Source organism: Malaclemys terrapin, chromosome 13, assembly GCF_027887155.1.
Source record: "Malaclemys terrapin pileata isolate rMalTer1 chromosome 13, rMalTer1.hap1, whole genome shotgun sequence".
NCBI lineage: Eukaryota > Metazoa > Chordata > Testudines > Emydidae > Malaclemys > Malaclemys terrapin.
This window is the reverse complement of record NC_071517.1, coordinates 37,596,988-37,616,146: the sequence shown is the minus strand read 5'-3', so window position 1 is coordinate 37,616,146 and position 19,159 is coordinate 37,596,988. Positions and strand designations below refer to the sequence as shown.

Below are 19,159 nucleotides of genomic sequence, written 5' to 3'. Positions count from 1 at the left end.
GACGGGCTATTTTACGCCTTTCCCCCAATTCCCATGATTCACAGAGTAATCCTCAAGGCCCGCAGAGATCACGCTTGGCTCATCCTGATAGCGCTGGTGTGGCCGCACCAGCACTGGTACACATCTCTCCTGCACATATCTATGCGGGTGCCACTCAGGCTGCTGCTACTCCCAGACTTGATCACACAGGATCGCGGTCGCCTGCTTCACCCGAACCTGGAGTCACTCTACCTTACAGCCTGGATGCTCCATGGCTAAACCTGGTGGAGTTGCAATGCTCTCATCAGGTCAGGCAGGTCCTTCTGGGTAGCAGGAAGCCCTCTACAAGGACCGCGTACTTGGCCAAGTGGAATCGCTTCTCCCTCTGGGCCACACAATGGGGCCAGGCTCCCTCGCTCTCCCCAGTCCCCCTCATATTGGACTATTTGCTGCATCTGAGACACCTGGGACTGACTCTCTTGTCGGTTCGAGTACATCTTGCTGCAATCTCGGCGTTCCACCTGGGAGAGGGGGGTACCTCAGTGTTTGCAAACCCACTCGTTACGCGGTTCCTTAAGGGCCTTGACAGACTGTTTCCACACATCCGACAACCTGACCCTGCTTGGGACCTCAATTTGGTCCTGTCCGTCCTCACAGGGCCCCCCTTCGAGCCGCTGGCTTCGTGCTCGCTGTTATATCTTTCATATAAAGTCGCGTTCTTGGTGGCTATCACATCAGCCTGGAGGGTGTCAGAACTCAGAGCTCTAACATCTGAATCCCTGTACACCATCTTCCACAAGGACAAGGTCCAACTCAGGCCGCACCCAGCGTTCCTGCCTAAGGTGGTTTCCCCATTTCACATGGGTCAAGACATTTTTCTCACGGTCTTTTATCTGAAACCACACTCCCCTGCGAGGGAGCGTAGGCTGCATTCCCTTGACGTTCGCAGGGCTCTCGCTTTCTATATCGAAAGGACAAGGTCCTTCAGGAAGTCAACCCAACTTTTCGTTGCTGTGGCCGACAGGATAAAAGAGCTCCCGGTCACGTCACAGCGAATTTCGGCTTGGATCAGAACCTGCATCCGGGAGTGCTACAGTCGGGCCAATATACCAGCCCCGCCTATCACAGCCCACTCCACAAGAGCGCAGGCCTCTTCCGCTGCGTTCCTGGCCCAGGTCCCTATGCAGGAAATTTGTAGAGCGGCCACCTGGTCCTCAATCCACACCTTTACGGCGCACTACACCATCACACACCAGGCCAGAGATGATGCTGCCTTTGGCCGCGCAGTCCTCCAGTCTGCAATAACCTCCGACCCCACCGCCTAGATTCGGGCTTGTGAGTCACCTGTTTGGAATGGACATGAACAATCACTCAAAGAAGAAAAAACGGTCACTCACCTTCTCGTAACTGTTGTTCTTCGAGATGTGTTGTTCATGTCCATTCCAATACCCACCCTCCTACCCCTCTGTCGGAGTATCGGCAAGAAGGAACTGAGGGGGTGGAGGGTTGGCTGGCCCATATATACAGTGCCATGAAGGCGCCACTCCAGGCTTCATGACTTGACTTATGCATGTAAAGTGGGAACTTCAGCCCTGAAGTCACAAGCCCCGACCCCTTGCCTTAAAGCAGAAACTCCTTTGAGCTGTGAGCCATGAGCAGGTTGTTCATGACTGGAGCTGGCCACTAGGGGGACATGATCTCTTGCACTAAGCCAATGTATGAAATAACCACATAAAGCCAACCAAAGGGGACGTATCCTAGCACTGCCCTTGTCTCTTCCAGCTCTGCTTTTCCCTGGCGGTGCCCTGAGGTTTCTTCTCTGCAATTCTTTCAGCAGGATATGCAGAGAGCCAATTGGCTGCAGGTTTGTGAGCTAGTGGCCATGGGGCGAGACCCTAGGATGAGCAGGCAGGAGATGGGGAAGCTGAGGCTGGAGGAGAGAGAAGTCCTATCAGACTCCAGTCTCCTGCTGTTCAGATCAATGAGGAAATAACTATCAAAGCCTGTGGGATTAAGGTAAAGGCAGCAGGTGGAAGGGAAAAAAAACCCACACAAACCAGGGCCAAGGGATCATGTCTCAGACATTCTGAATGAGGCCGAGACACATGGGCCAGCCTCCCATGGGAAGCTGTAGCCATTTCTGTTTAAGTGCAATGGACCAAATTCATCCCTGCCCCTAAGTGGGTGTGTGATGGGATCCCCGGGGTGCATCCTGGGACATGGGACCACTGTACCCCCTTAACTCTCTCCAGCCTGGGCTGTCTCTCCCAATGCCTTTCTAGTGACAGCAGCAGGCCCCTCCAGGTGCTGTGAACACTTAGCACAACAGCATGTGGAGCCCAACACCCAGATAGATTGCATGAATGCTCCCAGAGCTACTCATGAATCAAACAGAGAAAGGGACCAGAGCCAAATCCCCCCAACTCCCAGCACTGTACCTCAGGAATATACCGTCTTGCACTGCTCAAGATGACCAGTGCACATTTATTAATTGGTTCACCACTTCATCAATGGAAAGTGGGTATACACCAGCCTTTGTCAAACCTGAGCAAAGACCCTTACCAAACACTTCAGGCAAACTCACTGGTAAAGATAAACAGTTAAACAAATTTATTGACTACAAAAGATAGATTTTAAGTGATTATAAGTGATAGGCAAGAAGTCAGAGTTGGTTACCAAAAGAATTACAATATAAGCATGCAGTCTAAACTCTCAACCCTATTAGACTGGGCAACAACTAGATTAAGCCTTTTTTCTCACCTCACTGAATATTGCAGTCTTTAATATACAGGTTTGTCACTTAAACCTGGTCCAGTCTCCTCTGCTGGCGTCTTCAGTCTTGAGTGTCCTTGTTGCTTGCAGCATAGGTGAGGGCAGGAGAAAGGCCAAGCATGTGGCCACTGTGCCCTGGGACCATTCAGGCAACCTATCTGGGTGTGGGGCTCCACATGTGGTTGTGCTGAGTGATAACAGTGCCTGGAGGGGTTTGCTTCTTGTCACTAGCACCAGGACCGGCTTTAGGCCGATTCAGCCGATTCCGCTGAATCGTGCCCCACGCCTAAGAGGGCCCCGCAGCTCTCCACCCCGCCCCCAGCTCACTTCCCCCTCCTCCCCGCCCCTGAACACTCTGCCCCCTGCTCCTCCCCCTCTCCTTCCTGCGAACATCTGATTCACAGGAAGTCTGAAAACAAGCAGGGGCAGGCGGCAGCAGGTAAGCTGGGGGGTGCACAAGGAGGGATCCGGGGAGGCGCAGCCCAGTCCGGCCCCGGCCGAGCACCCCCGGCCCCAGTGGCTCTGGCTCCGGCTTGGACCCCGGGGTGCCAGCCCCGGTTCCGGCAGTCCACGCCGGCCTGGCCCCGCTGCTCCAGCCCCGGCGCCGGCCAAGCACCCCTGGCCCTAGCGAAGGACCCTGCACCAGGGGCCACGGAAAACTCTCGTGGGGGCTCCTGCAGGGCCCAGGGCAAATTGCCCCACTTGTCCCTCCCCCTTTGGGCAGCCCTGGCACAGCGAGCAGGCTGAAATACACAGCTTGTTGTACTGAGCAAGATTTGCACTTCATACACTGGTGTAAAGATTTTAAGTGAGGCTTTCAGTGTGGTGGCTAAGGACAGTCAGGAGAAGGCTACCGGTTTGTTATTTTCTGTTTGCTTATTTTGGGAAAGGGAAGTAGGAACAGAAAAGCAGGAAAATGAGTGAAAGCAGTGAAGCGATTACAAAGTTGGAGCTTTTTAGGCTGCAGGTTACAGAAAAGGAGAGAGAGCACCAGAGATTATTGCAACTGAAAGAACTGCAGATAAAGGAGAAGGAAAGAGAGCAAGAGGAAAGAGAGAGAACAAAAACACCAACTGGACCTGCTAGAGAAGAAGAACCAGAACCCAGTGACCCCAGCAATTCCCATCACTACAAAAATCCACAATTGGGACCATTTATGTCCTGCATACAATAAGGCAGACAATATTGCTGAATATCTGACTACCTTTGAAAGGCTGTGTGCAATGCATGAGATCCCTGATGCCAAGAGAGTTCCTACCCTGATTCCAAAATTAACTGGTAAAGCTCTAAGTGTATTGAATGAAATGCCCATTGAAGATGCTTTAGACTATTGTAAATTCAAAAACACCGTTTTACAAAGGTTTCAAATTACCCCTGAAATGTAGAGAGTTAAATTTAAGAATCTTACGAGGGATATTGGTATGAGAAATGGGGAATATGTGAACAGAATGAACGATTTGATGGGAAAATGGGTGAGGGGCAAAGGTGTTAGAAGCTTTGATCTGGTTGCTCAAGAGCGTTTCCTAGGCATATGTAAGGCGGATGTGAAGCAGTGTCTATGGGACAAAGACGTGAAGTCTGTGGATGAGACGGCATCTCTACCTGATGCCTTTGAACAGACTCAGGCATCTACTGAAAACAAACCACTGAAAGAGGTGTTTAAAGCTGGTGGGAAGGGAGGATCCCATTTTATCCCTAGCGAAAAGGAGGGTGGCTGGGAGGCTGGGCACTCACCTCCCCAAAACCATTCCTCTAACCCTCATCCCCAACCTCCTGTAAAAACAGAAGAGCCCAAAATATGCTATCAGTGTAATTCCACTGACCTTCTGAGGAATAAATGCCCTGTGCTAGGAGGAACAAGGCAACCAATAGCTCATGTTAGTTCTGGTGCCTCAACACAAACCCTCCCCCCCCCCCCCAGGCAATTGGAACATATCATATTGGTTTTGTGAGATTAGCCTCTGCAAAACCAGATATGTAACATGTTAAGGCTGCCAGAATTAATGGCAAGGAGAACATGGGGCAGAAGGATACAGGGGCCCAGATCTCTGGATAAGCAGAGGACAGTCCCAAAGGCTAGTATATTACCTGGCCAAATGGCAGAGATTGTGGAGTTGGGCAAAACCAGAATTCTCCTACCACTAGCTAAAATCCATGTGGTTTGGAAAGTGTTTTGACTGTGGGTGTAATGGAACACCTCCTAGTTGACCTGCTTCTTAGTAATGATTTTTTCCGTGTAGGTCAGGTTAAAGTATTTGCCTGCAGCAGGAGGGAGTTTTATGCTGGGACCCCTGAGGGAAAGGGTAAGGTCTACGGAACTGCTGAGGGAATGGGAGAGAATCTCCTTGATTCCTCTGCAGCAGGGGGAAGCCACATGCTTCTAGGTATGGGGTGGCTGAGACCAGGTCCTGCATTGCAGCTGGAGGCAACACCACATCAGGAAAAGATGGGGAAGTCAGCACCTATGGCCACTACTGGAGCAAGCCTGGGTGTTATGCCGTTTAACTCTCGGTAGCCAACCACGAGGCACCAGGTTTTTCGGTCTGCCTTTAATACCAACCAAATCAGAGAGTTGCAGGGACTCTCCACTTCCACAAGCACCCCTTGCTGTGAAAAGTAGTATTTGTATGTTTGTTAATATCACTTTTCACAGCAGACTTAGTAGCTAGCTAGGAGGCTGTGAAAATATTAACATACAACTATCACTCTTCACAGCCATAGAAGTACTAGCTGGCAAGTCTGGGGGGGAAAAAAAGCAACCAAAAAAAGCAAAAGAAACAACAAAAAACAAGAACATGCAAAACACCTGATCTGTGTTTCTATTCTGTGTAGGTCCAGTAAAGAATAGAGACAACTGTACATTATTTTTATTATTGAATCTGCAAAATATATCCTACATAAATAAATGACAGTGATTTGGAAATGGATATGTGCATATTTATTTGTTTTTCCTAAAATTCATTATTTTAGGAAAAATGGTCAGAGTGGCCACCAGCAAGAGCCCACCAAAAAATGTGTTGTGAGAACCCCACAGAACCATATTCCCCTTCGTAAGCCAGGAACAGAACCAAAGAGGCCTAATTCTCTCACAGCTGCTCTAACCCCTAGTTAATTCTTCCTCCCACATCTGGGAATAGGAATTTGGGTTCTGACTCCTAGGCCTTTTGCTCTAACTAGTAAAACACGCCTCCCCCCCCCCCCCCCCCGCGTCAGGAACACAACTCAGGATCCTGCTGCCTCGTTCTGTCTTGTTCACTGGACCCTGTTGTCTCCTCGATGCCTGCAGTAATACTGGCAATGACGGTCCGCATCCAGAACCTCAAATCACAACTCTTTCCAAAGGCAGGGGGTGGATGGGCAGCCTCGGATCAGAGCTAGTCACTGTGAAAATGGGAGAGCTGTACGGGATGAAGCTATCTTGGGAGATAGACTCCTCTCTATCCCTGAAGCAATTTGAGGGGAGAATCTGGACATATCTTCCTCTCCCCCACATCTGCTCAGATTTAGGGTAGGGGAGACACAAACACACCCATAAAGGAGCAAGGCCCACATGGTATTCAAGCACCTGACTGCTACTGAAACCAAAGGGAGATCGGCACCTTTGAGGATCTGGGCCTAACTCCTTTAGCACCAGAGGTAGGAGCAAGTCATTTTGCGGCTGAGGGTCCTAGTTTGGATCCCTATTAATAACCATTTTCAGAGGGGCAGCCATGTTAGTCTGTATCAATAAAAATGAGGAGTCCTGTGGCACCTTTGTCAGGGTTCCCTCCCCACTCTGAACTCTGGGGTACAGATGTGGGGAGCCACATGAAAGACCCCCTAAGCTTATCTCTAGCAGCTTAGGTTAAAAACTTCCCGAAGGCACAAATTCTTCCTTGTCCTTGGAACGGTATGCTGCCACCACTAAGTGAGTTAGACAAAGATTCAAGAAAAGGACCACTTGGAGTTCTTGTTTCCCCAAAATATCCTCCCCAAACCCCTTCACCTCCTTTCCTGGGGAGGCTTGAGAATAATCTACCAACCAGATAGGTAAACAAGGTGAGCACAGATCAGACCCTTGGGTTTTTAGGACACTAAAAACCAACCAGATTCTAAAAAAACAACAGACTTTATAATAAAGAAAGAAAAAGTAAAAGAAGCACCTCTGTAAAATCAGGATGGAAGGTAACTTTACAGGGTAATAAGATTCAAAACATAGAGGATCCCCCTCTACGCAAAACTTTAAAGATACAAAAAAACAGGGATAAACTTCCCTCTTAGCACAGGGAAAATTCACAAGCTAAAACAAAAGATACTCTAACGCATTTCCTTGCCGTTACTTACTATTTCTGTAATTTTAGATGTATCATTCAGTAGGAGCTGAATACTTGCTTGGTCTTTCTCTTTGTCTCCCAAGAAGCGCGCGCACACGCACACACACACACACACACACACACACACACCGCAAAAACCTTCCCCCACAGATTTGAAAGTATCTTCTCCCCTTATTGGTCCTTTTGGTCAGGTGCCAACCAGGTTATCTGAGCTTCTTAACCCTTTACAGCTAAAGGAGGGATTTTATGCTACCCTTAGCTGTATGTTTAAAGACTACCAGATTTATTTGGGCATAAGCTTCAGTGGGCTATAACCCACTTCATCAGATGCATGGAGTGGAAATTACAGTAGGCAGGTACAAATATACAAAACACACGACTAACTGTGATGTCTGTCCCGATGCCTGTACACGGGGCCTTGACTATGCTCCACCAAGGCTTCGAGATATGGCTCTAGCAGGCTAAACAAAGCACAACGGGGCAGGATACGTCTTAAACTGACAAAGGGGGGCGTGGCTCATCTGGCTGCAGCTGCAACCCATCTTGGGGACAAGGAATGTTTCAGTAAAGAAAGAGAAGGCAGCAACTCTTTTTTTGTTCGCTCCCATGTTTATTTCTGTATTTAATGCCACACGGCCCAGCCAAGAGAGCCCTGTAGCATCCCCTAGAAATCCTGTTCTAAAAACACTTTGGTCCCAGATTATGTGAATCATAAAAAATAAAAATAAAAATAACATTGCTAAAATAACCCTGTCAAATGCCCACCAAACCCTCCTTGCAGTTGAGGATTCTTAATTTCTAATTGGCAGGAAATCCTGTAACACACAAAAGGTGCTGAAAAGAAACAAATGCTTCAAATGGCAAGTCATTCATTAGTGTTATGATGTGTTATTTGGATCATGTTAGCATGTGCCCGTACAAGTCGGGGCTCTGGGGCCCATGGTGCTGTATTTCAAGACAGCCTGTGCCCCGACAAGCTCACAATCTTTGTATGTGAGGAGAGGAAAGCAGGAAGATACAAACAAACAGAGGGAGGACTCCGGAACAAGCATGCTTAGCACAATAAGCAGCCACTACACACCCGCGACCTAGGCCCTTGCCCATAAAATAAACAGAGCTGTACAGTACCGAAACCCCAACCCTGTTCACACAGTGACTGACACTCCAAACTCTCCCGAGTAGAGGGGTTCTGCCCCCTCTAGTCACACAACTGCCCAGTGCTAGTTACCACCCTCATAACCCAAGGAGTGACTCTAGGGCGGCAGCAGAGAGACTAGTTCTTTAGCTGGAAGGCGAGGAACAGAATTCCAGCTCCTCCCTGGCTGGCCATCCCCAGCCGCCAGGGCCCACATGGGCCTATCTCCCTCCGCAGCACCCAGCTTCTCTCCAGGGAGAGAAAGTGGCTCATTCTGGGCTCTCTCACTGGGAGCCAGTTTCTAGCGGGTGAAGGGGAACAGAGCAGCTGGGGACTCGAGATCGTTACATGGGGGAACAGGGACAGTGAGGAGCAGGGCAGTTGGAAGTTATTTATACACCACAAATTGAACAGGGAATCCAGAGAATCCCTTTCTCTGGGCTGAGAGGCAGCTGAGCCCAATGGGGCTCTGTCCCAGCTGCAGGGCAGGTGGCACAAGCTGGCCGGCAGTGGATCCCCCTCTGGGGACGACGCATGTTTGGCCTCGGTTTCCCTTGTTGGAAGGCACTGGGCTGAGAGCTGCCTGAGACAGGGGTTGCACACTCTGCTGAAGCAGTGGCTAGGTTTAATTTGGTGTCGCTCTTTCTTTCTGGACTGTGGAGAAATCGTGGGGGTGCAATGCAGACATGACGGTGACCTTTATGGGGAATGACTGGTGGGGTTGTGGATTTAAACCCTCATCTCTGAAGGAGGCAGTGTGAGCTGGACACTTTCCTCACACACAAAAAAAGGGAGGACTCTCTCCCCAGTGAAAGAGGCCCTCTGGTAGGGGAAGATGAGGGACTCATTATCAGCATCAAAAAATGTCACCAGCCCCTCTTCGTAATCCAGAGAAACCCAGATCCTCTGGGGGATGCAGCTCAGAGGCAAGATGACTTTCTTAGGCGAGGTGAGAGCCCAGTACTGACCTCCAGCCTGACCTACAGACCAGATCCCCTCCTCGGGGCTAAAGCTGATCTCTCCCTTCCTCCCCACAGACTCTCTGGCCACCCCCACAACATAGACTCCCCAACCCCCCACCTCCACCTCCCAGCAATGTCTCCCCGAGGTGAATCCCTCACAGCCCAGCACACAGGCCCAAGAGTCAAATCTCTCAGGGTTGTCGGGCAGATCCTGCCATATGTCTTTCCATCTCACACTTTTCCCATCCTCAGACAGGACGAGTTGGGGATGAGCCGTGTCTGGATCCAGAGTCACATTCACTGGGGGGAGAGAGAGAATCAGAGTGTTAGAGGCAGAGCTCAACCCTGGGGGACACTGGGACCATTTCTCACATTCCCCAGTAGCCCTGTCCTGACTGGGGCCCTCCCTGATTTCCTGCCCATCCCAGGTTCTAGGGAACAGCCCCGCTGGGGGCTGAGCGGTGATTTCACTGCAGCTCCCCCTGACACTGGGTGGAAGGAGAGACCTCCCCTGCCCATGGGGAAGGAAAACTGCTCTCCCACAGGGTTCCCGCTCGCAGCCCATGGAAGGGCAGGAGTGTGGGAATACAGCAGCTGAATCCAGGAGGAAAAAAAGACAGGAAAGCCATGGGACTGGAGCAAAGAATGATGGGAGTTGTGCCCCCCTGAGACACTGGGGGATGGTCAGGCTGGCCCACCACCCTCACCCAGAAGAGGGCGGAGACATCACATCACTGACTCCCAGCCCATCTGTATATGGCACCACAACCCCCTCCTCACTCATGTGCTTAAATCGGTGATGGCCTCTCAGCCCCGCCCCATTCCTACAAGTCTCCAGTGGTGGGAAACTGCCATGAGGAGCCCCGCTCCTTCACCACAGGTCCACGGGCCTCCAAGTTGGGACCCAGCTACCACCTAACAGCTTGTTAGTAGGGGGTGGGTGAGTGGCCGATAGAACCCAGGCCCCACCGGTGGCATGACCCACAGGAATCTCGGGCAGAGGAACACCCAGCTCCACCCCTGGGTCCAACTAAACTAATTAAGCCTGACTCTTGGCTGGAATCTGACTGTGGCTCTGATATTTGGCATTCAGCCTCTGACTCCAGTTCTGACCTTTGGCTCCCGTTCCTGGCTTGGACTCTGGCTTGACCTTTGACTCTAGCATCTGGCCACTGACTCAGGTGCTGACCCTCCGCTTTGTTTTCAGGCCCCTGTTCTAACCGCCCTTGTCCTGGTCCTTAACAACGGCTCTGTTTGAGCCCAGAATTTTCTTCTGCAAGTGAATCAGAATCCACAAATGCGTCTCCTCTTTGGTGGTTCTCCTCATGACAATATCCACAGGAAAACTTACCCCTTTCACCTAAGTTTTCCCTCTCCTTTGCCAAAAATGGATTCCATTTCTTCTCCATGCCAGATAGCAGACTGTCTAGAGAGAAAGGGGTGGGGGAAAATGTGTTTTCATACTCTCATATTTATGACAAGATTTCCAACAACTAACGTGTTTCATTTCTGTGACACAAACACAAGGGAAGGGAGCTCAACTACCCCGAGAGAAATGAAGGGAGACAATGGAAAATAATGAATTTCACTTATTATTGTTGGTTATTTATTGTATTTTCTCTTCCCTGACCCTTCCCAGGGTCTCCCGGGAATGTATAATCTTTTTATTTACTACTGTTGAGTTGGGCTTGACATTAACATTGTTTAGCCCAGGGGTTGGCAACCTATGGCATGTGTGCCAAACGCGGCACGCCAGCCGATTTTGAGTGGCACGCTGCCTGCCCGGTGAGAGGAGGAGGGGCCAGAAAGCGCCACGCTGGGGGAAGAAGCGGGGGAGGAGAGAAACTTGGCTGCTGCAGGACCAAGCTTCTGCCTCCTGCCCCGGCAGGGGAGAGCAGTGGGGGGGGGGTCCCGGCCCCCCGCCCCACTCAGCCCCCCCCGCCCACCGCTCTCCCCTGCCGGGGCAGGAGGCAGAAGCTTGGTCCTGCGGCAGCCAAGCTTCTCCCCTCCCCCGCTTCTTCCCACAGGTTGGTGAGTTCCGGACCCTCCTCCTCCCTCTCCCTGCCGGCAATGGCCCTTGCGAGGGGGACGCGGAGCAGAGCAGAGCCGAGCGCAGCGTGCTCGCTGCTCCGTAGAGGACGCAGAGAGAGGTAGGGACAGAGCCTGGGGGAAGGGGGTGGAACAGGTCATATCCCTCCCAGCCCCCTGCCATGAGCCCTTCAGGGCAGGGGGCTGGGAGCACCCCCATACCCCCCAGCCCTCTGCCCTGACCCCCCCCCACCCAACACACACCCAGCCTTCTGCCCTGACCTCCCCCCCCACACCCAGCCTTCTGCCCTGCACCTCCACACCCCCCAGCCCTCTGCCCTGACCTTGAATCCCCCCCACACACACCCGCCTTCTGCCCTGCACCCTCTGCCCTGACCCCTGAACCCCCCACAAACACCCAGCTTTCTGCCCTGCACCCTCTGCCCTGACCCCTGAATTCCACCCCCAGGTCTGGGGTCCCAGCTGTCGGCCCCTTGCCAGCCCGTGTCCCGGCCACAAGCCCTGCTCAGCCCGCTGCAGGCCTAGGTGAACAGAACCCCAGACTGGAAGCAGGCTGGTGGCATAAGATCAGCATTTTAATTTAATTTTAAATGAAACTTCTTAAACATTTTGAAAACCTTGTTTACTTTACATACAATAGTTTAGTTATATAATATAGACTTAGAGAGAGACACCTTCTAAAAAACGTTAACATGTATTACCGGCACGTGAAACCTTAATATAAAGTGAATAAATGAAGACTCACCACACCACTTCTGAAAGGTTGCCTACCCCTTGTTTAGCCAGAGCCCATGTCCTCCCACCATCACATTTTGATTCATCCTTCTTGATACCTTTGATACGCCTCACAATCGTTTAGACTCTTCATGGAAAGGAAGAACTTTTTCCACCTAAAAGGACTCTCCACCACCTGCGGAACCTTCTCATTCTCACACCTAGGAAGAAACAGGCTTTGCTAAGGAATTGCCGTTTGCTGGGTAATTATTTCTTTTAGATGCGACTCTCTCTTGTTCACTATGTTCTGATCCTCTTTAAAGCGAAAACTGTGGAGTCAAGCAGCCTGTAGAATAACTTGCTCTATTCAGGGCAGGTAGACCCAGGTACTTGGGCAACAAAACCCCAGACTTTGGTGCCCATGCCCCGATTTCAGGCGCCATAGCCATCCACAAAACCCCTCTCATCTGCCTTCTAAATCTGTAGGTGCCTAAACTGACTTAGGGCCAGATTCACAAAAGGACTTAGGCACCTGACACTGTGTGCCTAAATCCCAACATCAGGCCTCACTGAGATCCACAAACTGGCCCCCTCAGCTGCCACCAAACCCTACAGGCACCTAAACTCACTCAATACCTACATTTTTGCAGTACGAGTGCCCAAGGTGCCTATGTTCTTACTTCAAACCAGGCATAGATTCATAGATTCTAGGACTGGAAGGGACCTCGAGAGGTCATCGAGTCCAGTCCCCTGCCCTCTTGGCAGGACCAAATCTAGACCATCCCTGATAGGCATTTATCTAACCTACTCTTAAATATCACCAGAGATGGAGATTCCACAACCTCCCTAGGCAGTTTATTCCGGTGTTTAACCACCCTGACAGTTAGGAACTTTTTCCTAATGTCCAACCTAAACCTTCCTTGCTGCAGTTTAAACCCATTGCTTCTTCTATCCTTAGAGGCTAAGGTGAACAAGTTTTCTCCCTCCTCCTCACGACACCCTTTTAGATACCTGAAAACTGCTATCATGTCCCCTCTCAGTCTTCTCTTTTCCAAACTAAACAAACCCAATTCTTTCAGCCTTCCTTCATAGGTCATGTTCTCAAGACCTTTAATCATTCTTGTTGCTCTTTTCTGGACCCTCTCCAATTTCTCCACATCTTTCTTGAAATGCGGTGCCCAGAACTGGACACAATACTCCAGCTGAGGCCTAACCAGCGCAGAGTAGAGCGGAAGAATTACTTCTCGTGTCTTGCTCACAACACATCTGTTAATACATCCCAGAATCATGTTTGCTTTTTTTGCAACAGCATCACACTGTTGACTCATATTTAGCTTGTGGTCCACTATAACCCCTAGATCCCTTTCTGCCATACTTCTTTCTGGACAGTCTCTTCCCATTCTGTATGTGTGAAACTGATTGTTCCTTCCTAAGTGGAGCACTTTGCATTTGTCTTTGTTAAACTTCATCCTGTTTACCTCAGACCATTTCTCCAATTTGTCCAGATCATTTTGAATTATGACCCTGTCCTCCAAAGCAGTTGCAATCCCTCCCAGTTTGGTATCATCCGCAAACTTAATAAGCGTACTTTCTATGCCAATATCTAAATCGTTAATGAAGATATTGAACAGAGCCGGTCCCAAAACAGACCCCTGCGGAACCCCACTTGTTATGCCTTTCCAGCAGGATTGGGAACCATTAATAACAACTCTGAGTACGGGTTTCAGAGTAGCAGCCGTGTTAGTCTGTATCCGCAAAAAGAAGAACAGGAGTACTTGTGGCACCTTAGAGACTAACAAATTTATTAGAGCATAAGCTTTCGTGGACTAGTACGGTTATCCAGCCAGTTATGCACCCAACTTATAGTAGCCCCATCTAAATTGTATTTGCCTAGTTTATCGATAAGAATATCATGTGAGACCGTATCAAATGCCTTACTAAAGTTTAGGTATACCACATCCACAGCTTCTCCCTTATCCACAAGGCTCATTATCCTATCAAAGAAAGCTATCAGATTGGTCTGACACGATTTGTTCTTTACAAATCCATGCTGGCTATTCCCTATCACCTTACCATCTTCCAAGTGTTTGCAGATGATTTCCTTAATTACTTGCTCCATTATCTTCCCTGGCATAGAAGTTAAAAGGGTCTGTAGTTTCCTGGGTTGTTTTTATTTCCCTTTTTATAGATGGGCACTATATTTGCCTTTTTCCAGTCTTCTGGAATCTCTCCCATCTCCCATGATTTTCCAAAGATAACAGCTAGAAGCTCAGATACCTCCTCTATTAGCTCCTTGAGTATTCTAGGATGCATTTCATCAGGCCCTGGTGACTTGCAGGCATCTAACTTTTCTAAGTGATTTTTAACTTGTTCTTTTTTTATTTTATCTGCTAAACCTACCCCCTTCCCATTAGCATTCACTAGGTTAGGCATTCCTTCAGACTTCTCGGTGAAGACCGAAACAAAGAAGTCATTAAGCATCTCTGCCATTTCCAAGTTTCCTGTTACTGTTTCTCCCTCTTCACTGAGCAATGGGCCTACCCTGTCTTTGGTCTTCCTCTTGCTTCTAATGTATTGATAAAAAGTCTTCTTGTTTCCCTTTATTCCCGTAGCTAATTTGAGCTCATTTTGTGCCTTTGCCTTTCTAATCTTGCCCCTGCATTCCTGTGTTTTTTGCCTATATTCATCCTTTGTAATCTGTCCTAGTTTCCATTTTTTATATGACTCCTTTTTATTTTTTAGATCATGCAAGATCTCGTGGTTAAGCCAAGGTGGTCTTTTGCCACATTTTCTATCTTTCCTAACCAGCGGAATAGCTTGCTTTTGAGCCCTTAATAGTGTCCCTTTGAAAAACTGCCAACTCTCCTCAGTTGTTTTTCCCCTCAGTCTTGATTCCCATGGGACCTTACCTATCAGCTCTCTGAGCTTACCAAAATCGGCCTTCCTGAAATCCATTGTCTCTATTTTGCTGTACTCCCTTCTACCCTTCCTTAGAATTTCAAACTCTATGATTTCATGATCACTTTCACCCAAGCTGCCTTCTGCTTTCAGATTCTCAACGAGTTCCTCCCTATTTGTTAAAATCAAGTCTAGAACAGCTTCCCCCCAGTAGCTTTTTCAACCTTCTGAAATAAAAAGTTGTCTGCAATGCAGTCCAAGAATATGTTGGCTAGTCTGTGCCCCGCTGTGTTATTTTCCCAACATATATTTGGATAGTTGAAGTCCCCCATCACTACCAAATCTTGGGCTTTGGATGATTTTGTTAGTTGTTTAAAAAAAGCCTCATCCACCTCTTCCACCTGGTTAGGTGGCCTGTAGTAGACTCCTAGCATGACATCACCCTTGTTTTTTACCCCTTTTAGCCTAACCCAGAGACTCTGGACACTTCCGTCTCCTACATTCATCTCCACCTTAGTCCAAGTGTGTACATTTTTAATATATAAATCAACACCTCCTCCCTTTTCCCCGTCTATCCTTCCTGAGCAAGCTGTATCCATCCACACCAACATTCCAATCATGTGTATTATCCCACCAAGTTTCAGTGATGCCAACAATGTCATAGTTGTATTTATTAGCACTTCCAGTTCTTCCTGCTTATTACCCATACTTCTCACATACATCCGGATGCCCACACCCCAGAGCAATCCACTAACTGGGGGTGGGAGGGAAGAGAGGCGTTGCCCTACCTAACCTGCCCGTGGGGTCCGATCCAGTGAGCTCAGAGATCACCTGTGCTGGATCTCTAGCTATGTAAACCATCCTTACTTGGTGTGGTGCTCCATCCTCCTCTAGTGGCACCTAGACCATCCAGGGATTGATGAGTCTGCTACAGCCTTGGCTAAGAGCCATGTGGCTCATACACTAAGCTTCAGAGGTCCAAGTTTGATTCCACCTGCCGACAACCAGGGTTTGTCAGTGTTACAGTTACACAAAAATGGCTGGGGAAAAGAGGCTTCCTTGTAACTTCTAGCCCAGTGGTTCGGGTTGCATAATTTCCAGCATATTTTTCTGTCTCTCAGCACCTGTGTTCTCCTGTAATCGATGGGCATAAATAGGGAAAGGGGCAGGCAGGGGACTTGTCATATGATACATTGCACCACATATTTCCAGTGACCCCCTTGGCCATGTGTGCACATTCAGGAGAATTTCATTGCCACTTGTGAAATGTCAACAGGGCCTTTTGACAGAAGCTCTCCCCGTGCTACTATATCGGTGTTTTCCCCAAAGATTCCCACTTTGGTCATAATGTCTGTTAACGCTGTGATGGCCCTAATTTTTCCTTGTGCTGCCTCTTGGGCGCCAACAATGCAAACACAAAGAGCAGGTTTCAGATCGACAACTGCAGCAGTTTATTGTGATAGACACCAAAGGAAGGTGAAAAAAATCATCATAGATCAAGACAAACAAATTAGGAGAATCACGATGCTCGCACAGAGATGAAAGAAGAGACACACATGGATGCAAACATACAAGCAAAGAAAAGAGAGTCTCCTGGGTTTGCGCAGCTAGAACAGGGCAGCTTGTCCCATGAGCTAGAGAGTATGCTGCTAGGCCAATCCTGATTACAGAGCAAGCCCGACCTGAAGAGAAAGCAACTGCATGGGGGAGAAGGCAGGACATGACACCAGGAAGCTTGGAGGGTAAAGACTAATAAGGTGGAGACTTGGGGTAGGGGGGAACCATGACTGTGTTTGGGAGTGGGCCCCAGCGAGGAGGAAATGTTTGGGAGATCAGATCAGAAAGGAAGAAGGGCCCTGGGGGGCGAGAGAAAGTGCACAAGCTAAGGATCTTCCATAGTTGGTTGCAGTGTTGTAGCTGTGCTGGTCTCAGGATGATAGAAAGAGAAGGTGGGTGAGGTAATATTTTTTATTGGACCAATTTCTGTTGGTGGAACGTACAAACTGTCAAGCTCTTCTTTGGGTCCCGACAAAGAGTACCATGCATTGGAAAACTTGTACATTCCACCAACAGAAGTTGGTCCAATAAAAGATATCACCTCCCCCATCTCATCTCTCTCTAGAGCTAAGTTTGGACCTTTTCTTTGTGTTGATGGAATGGACTTCAGTTTAAGACTCTGGGTTGTTCTAAACTGGTTCTTGAATGAAAATAACCCCTGGAAGGTGTACTGGCAACCAGAGAAAGCCTCTGTGAGTTCTTAAAAGACCTGAAGAGAGGGAAAAATGGAGGGGCGGGCCCTTCAGAGACACCCCTGGTCAAGAGGGGGAAATCAGTAGTCCCGTTATGCACCCTACACATACCTACAGATTAATAACAGACACATACCAGGCATTTCTGTTTTCTCCTCTCCTTGGACAGTCTGAATCTGAGATCTTTTATCTTTTCCTTCCAAGTCCGCACTTGCGTCTGGATTGGTTTCTGAGCAAAGAAACATGGTATGTGAGGCCAATCTATGTGACAAAATTGGATTGACGATGTATGTCAGCAGGCAGCCATCACAGTTCTTAAATTGCTTGTGTGCGCACACATTTGGCTCCTTGTGTCGGCGGTGAACACCATCACCATGAGCGCTTGTATCGATTGTACAGTCAGTGGGGGGCATTGTGCAACAGTCCCTGAAAGCCAGTAACAGTCCCAGCAAGCAACAGTGTCTGCACTGACACTGCCTCTGCCTCAACGTAATGACATCCACCATGAGTCTACGCCACTCGGGGAGGTGGTGTTATTAGATTAGCATAGAAAGGCACTTATGTCAGAAGGAGCCAATTTTAAACAAAAACACTTCTACAGCTAAATCGATGGAAAGCAGCTTACGTTGACCTACCCGTAATCTAGACCAGGCCTTACATATTTTTGGCCTGAGGGAATTCTGTGCCAAAGAATTAAAAACTCTGTGCACAATATTTTAAAATTCTGCATATTTTAGGTGTTAAAACAACACAATATAATCATGCCATTTTCAATAATTTTGGTAATTTATTTCAAAGTGCCTGTCAGCAAGTATGTGAGTAACAATATAGACAAACAAAAAGATTCAGGAAACGTTTTTTGACAAATAGATTCCTTACTAGGCATTTAGCACATCTATATGGCTCCCCAGAGCAGATGGCAAAACTAATATTTCCCATGTATTTCAAGCACAGAAGAGTAGAGCCCTGCAAATCCGTGGGGAACCGTTTCATATCTGCGGACATCCATGGACCATTTTTGCGGCTAGTGCGGATGCAGATACAAATTTTGTATCTGTGTAGGGCTCTGATGGTAAGAGATGGACAAGCAGCTGTGAGGAACTGTGAACCCCCTGCCTGCCCTGGGTAGGAAGCCTGGGGGGCAGGGACATTGGGCAGGAGTCTGCTCGGGCCCCCACATGGCTCCCCATTGTTGCCCACCCTGGTTCATCATGAACTGTCAGGGGACAGCTCATTCGGACCTTGCTTACAAGTCATAATTTTAAATTATAAGGTTGGCCGACATTGCCAAAAACTAATAAGTCAACGTCAGAAAAAACAACAGCTGTGAGAGGAAGCTCGTCTTTGTTCATACTTTTCAAACCTATTCTACTTTTTCAGGGACAGGTATTTTATCATGCCCTGTATATGCTTTTAAAGTGTGTATTAATGTTTCAATTTCAGTTCAAATTTCCAACCAATAACTAAATTGGCAACACTGCATGTAACTAGATGAGCACTGGGTGGGGAGGTGTAGGGAAGTCCCTGTTTCACTGAATTAAGGCTCCTGCAGCACCTCAGTAGGTTACAGCAGACAAAGAGTCGCTGCAGTGACTACGCATAGGTGGTGCTGTCAATTTTGGTTGGGCATATTCCTGGAGATTTCACCACATAACACTCTCTAATTGAAGATGAATCTTTAATTCCTGGAGACTCCAGGACAGTCCTGGAGGGTTGGCCACCCTAGACATTGGGAAGCCCCTGCCCCAGCACTGGGAAGCCCGTGCTTCCTGTGAACATGCTCAGTGCATTCCTACAGAGAGCTGGGTCGGGGAGAGCAGCGTTGGCAACGAGCTATGGGGATCCTGGGTCTTTCCACCTGGCCTGGGTGGGGGGGCTGGTATACTCAGGTCTAAACTTTCGGCTAGTTGTTCGTGTTTTCCTACCTTGTACTTCTGAGCAGCCTTCTTGATGGGAACCACCCTGGGAGTGCGGTGCGCCCGGGATCTCTTACACACCACGCAGACGAGGGTTTGATCCTCCTCGCAGAACCATGTCAGGGGGTTCCTGTGTTTTCTTGGCACTCGATCCCCCTCGGGCTCCTTCAAG

At 48.9% G+C, this 19,159-nt stretch overlaps 1 protein-coding gene across 1 annotated transcript; it reads right to left on the bottom strand.

The window, feature by feature from the left end:
• Positions 1–8,928: 8,928 nt before the first annotated feature.
• Positions 8,929–18,314, bottom strand: LOC128847358 (butyrophilin subfamily 1 member A1-like). Its single transcript, XM_054046749.1, has 4 exons — positions 17,951–18,314; positions 17,208–17,300; positions 10,513–10,587; positions 8,929–9,461 (listed from the first exon to the last, which is right to left on the bottom strand). Exons 1-4 carry the CDS (start codon positions 17,955–17,957, stop codon positions 8,929–8,931), a joined length of 708 nt encoding a protein of 235 aa, XP_053902724.1. The 5' UTR covers positions 17,958–18,314.
• Between the last annotated feature and the right edge of the window lie 845 nt (positions 18,315–19,159).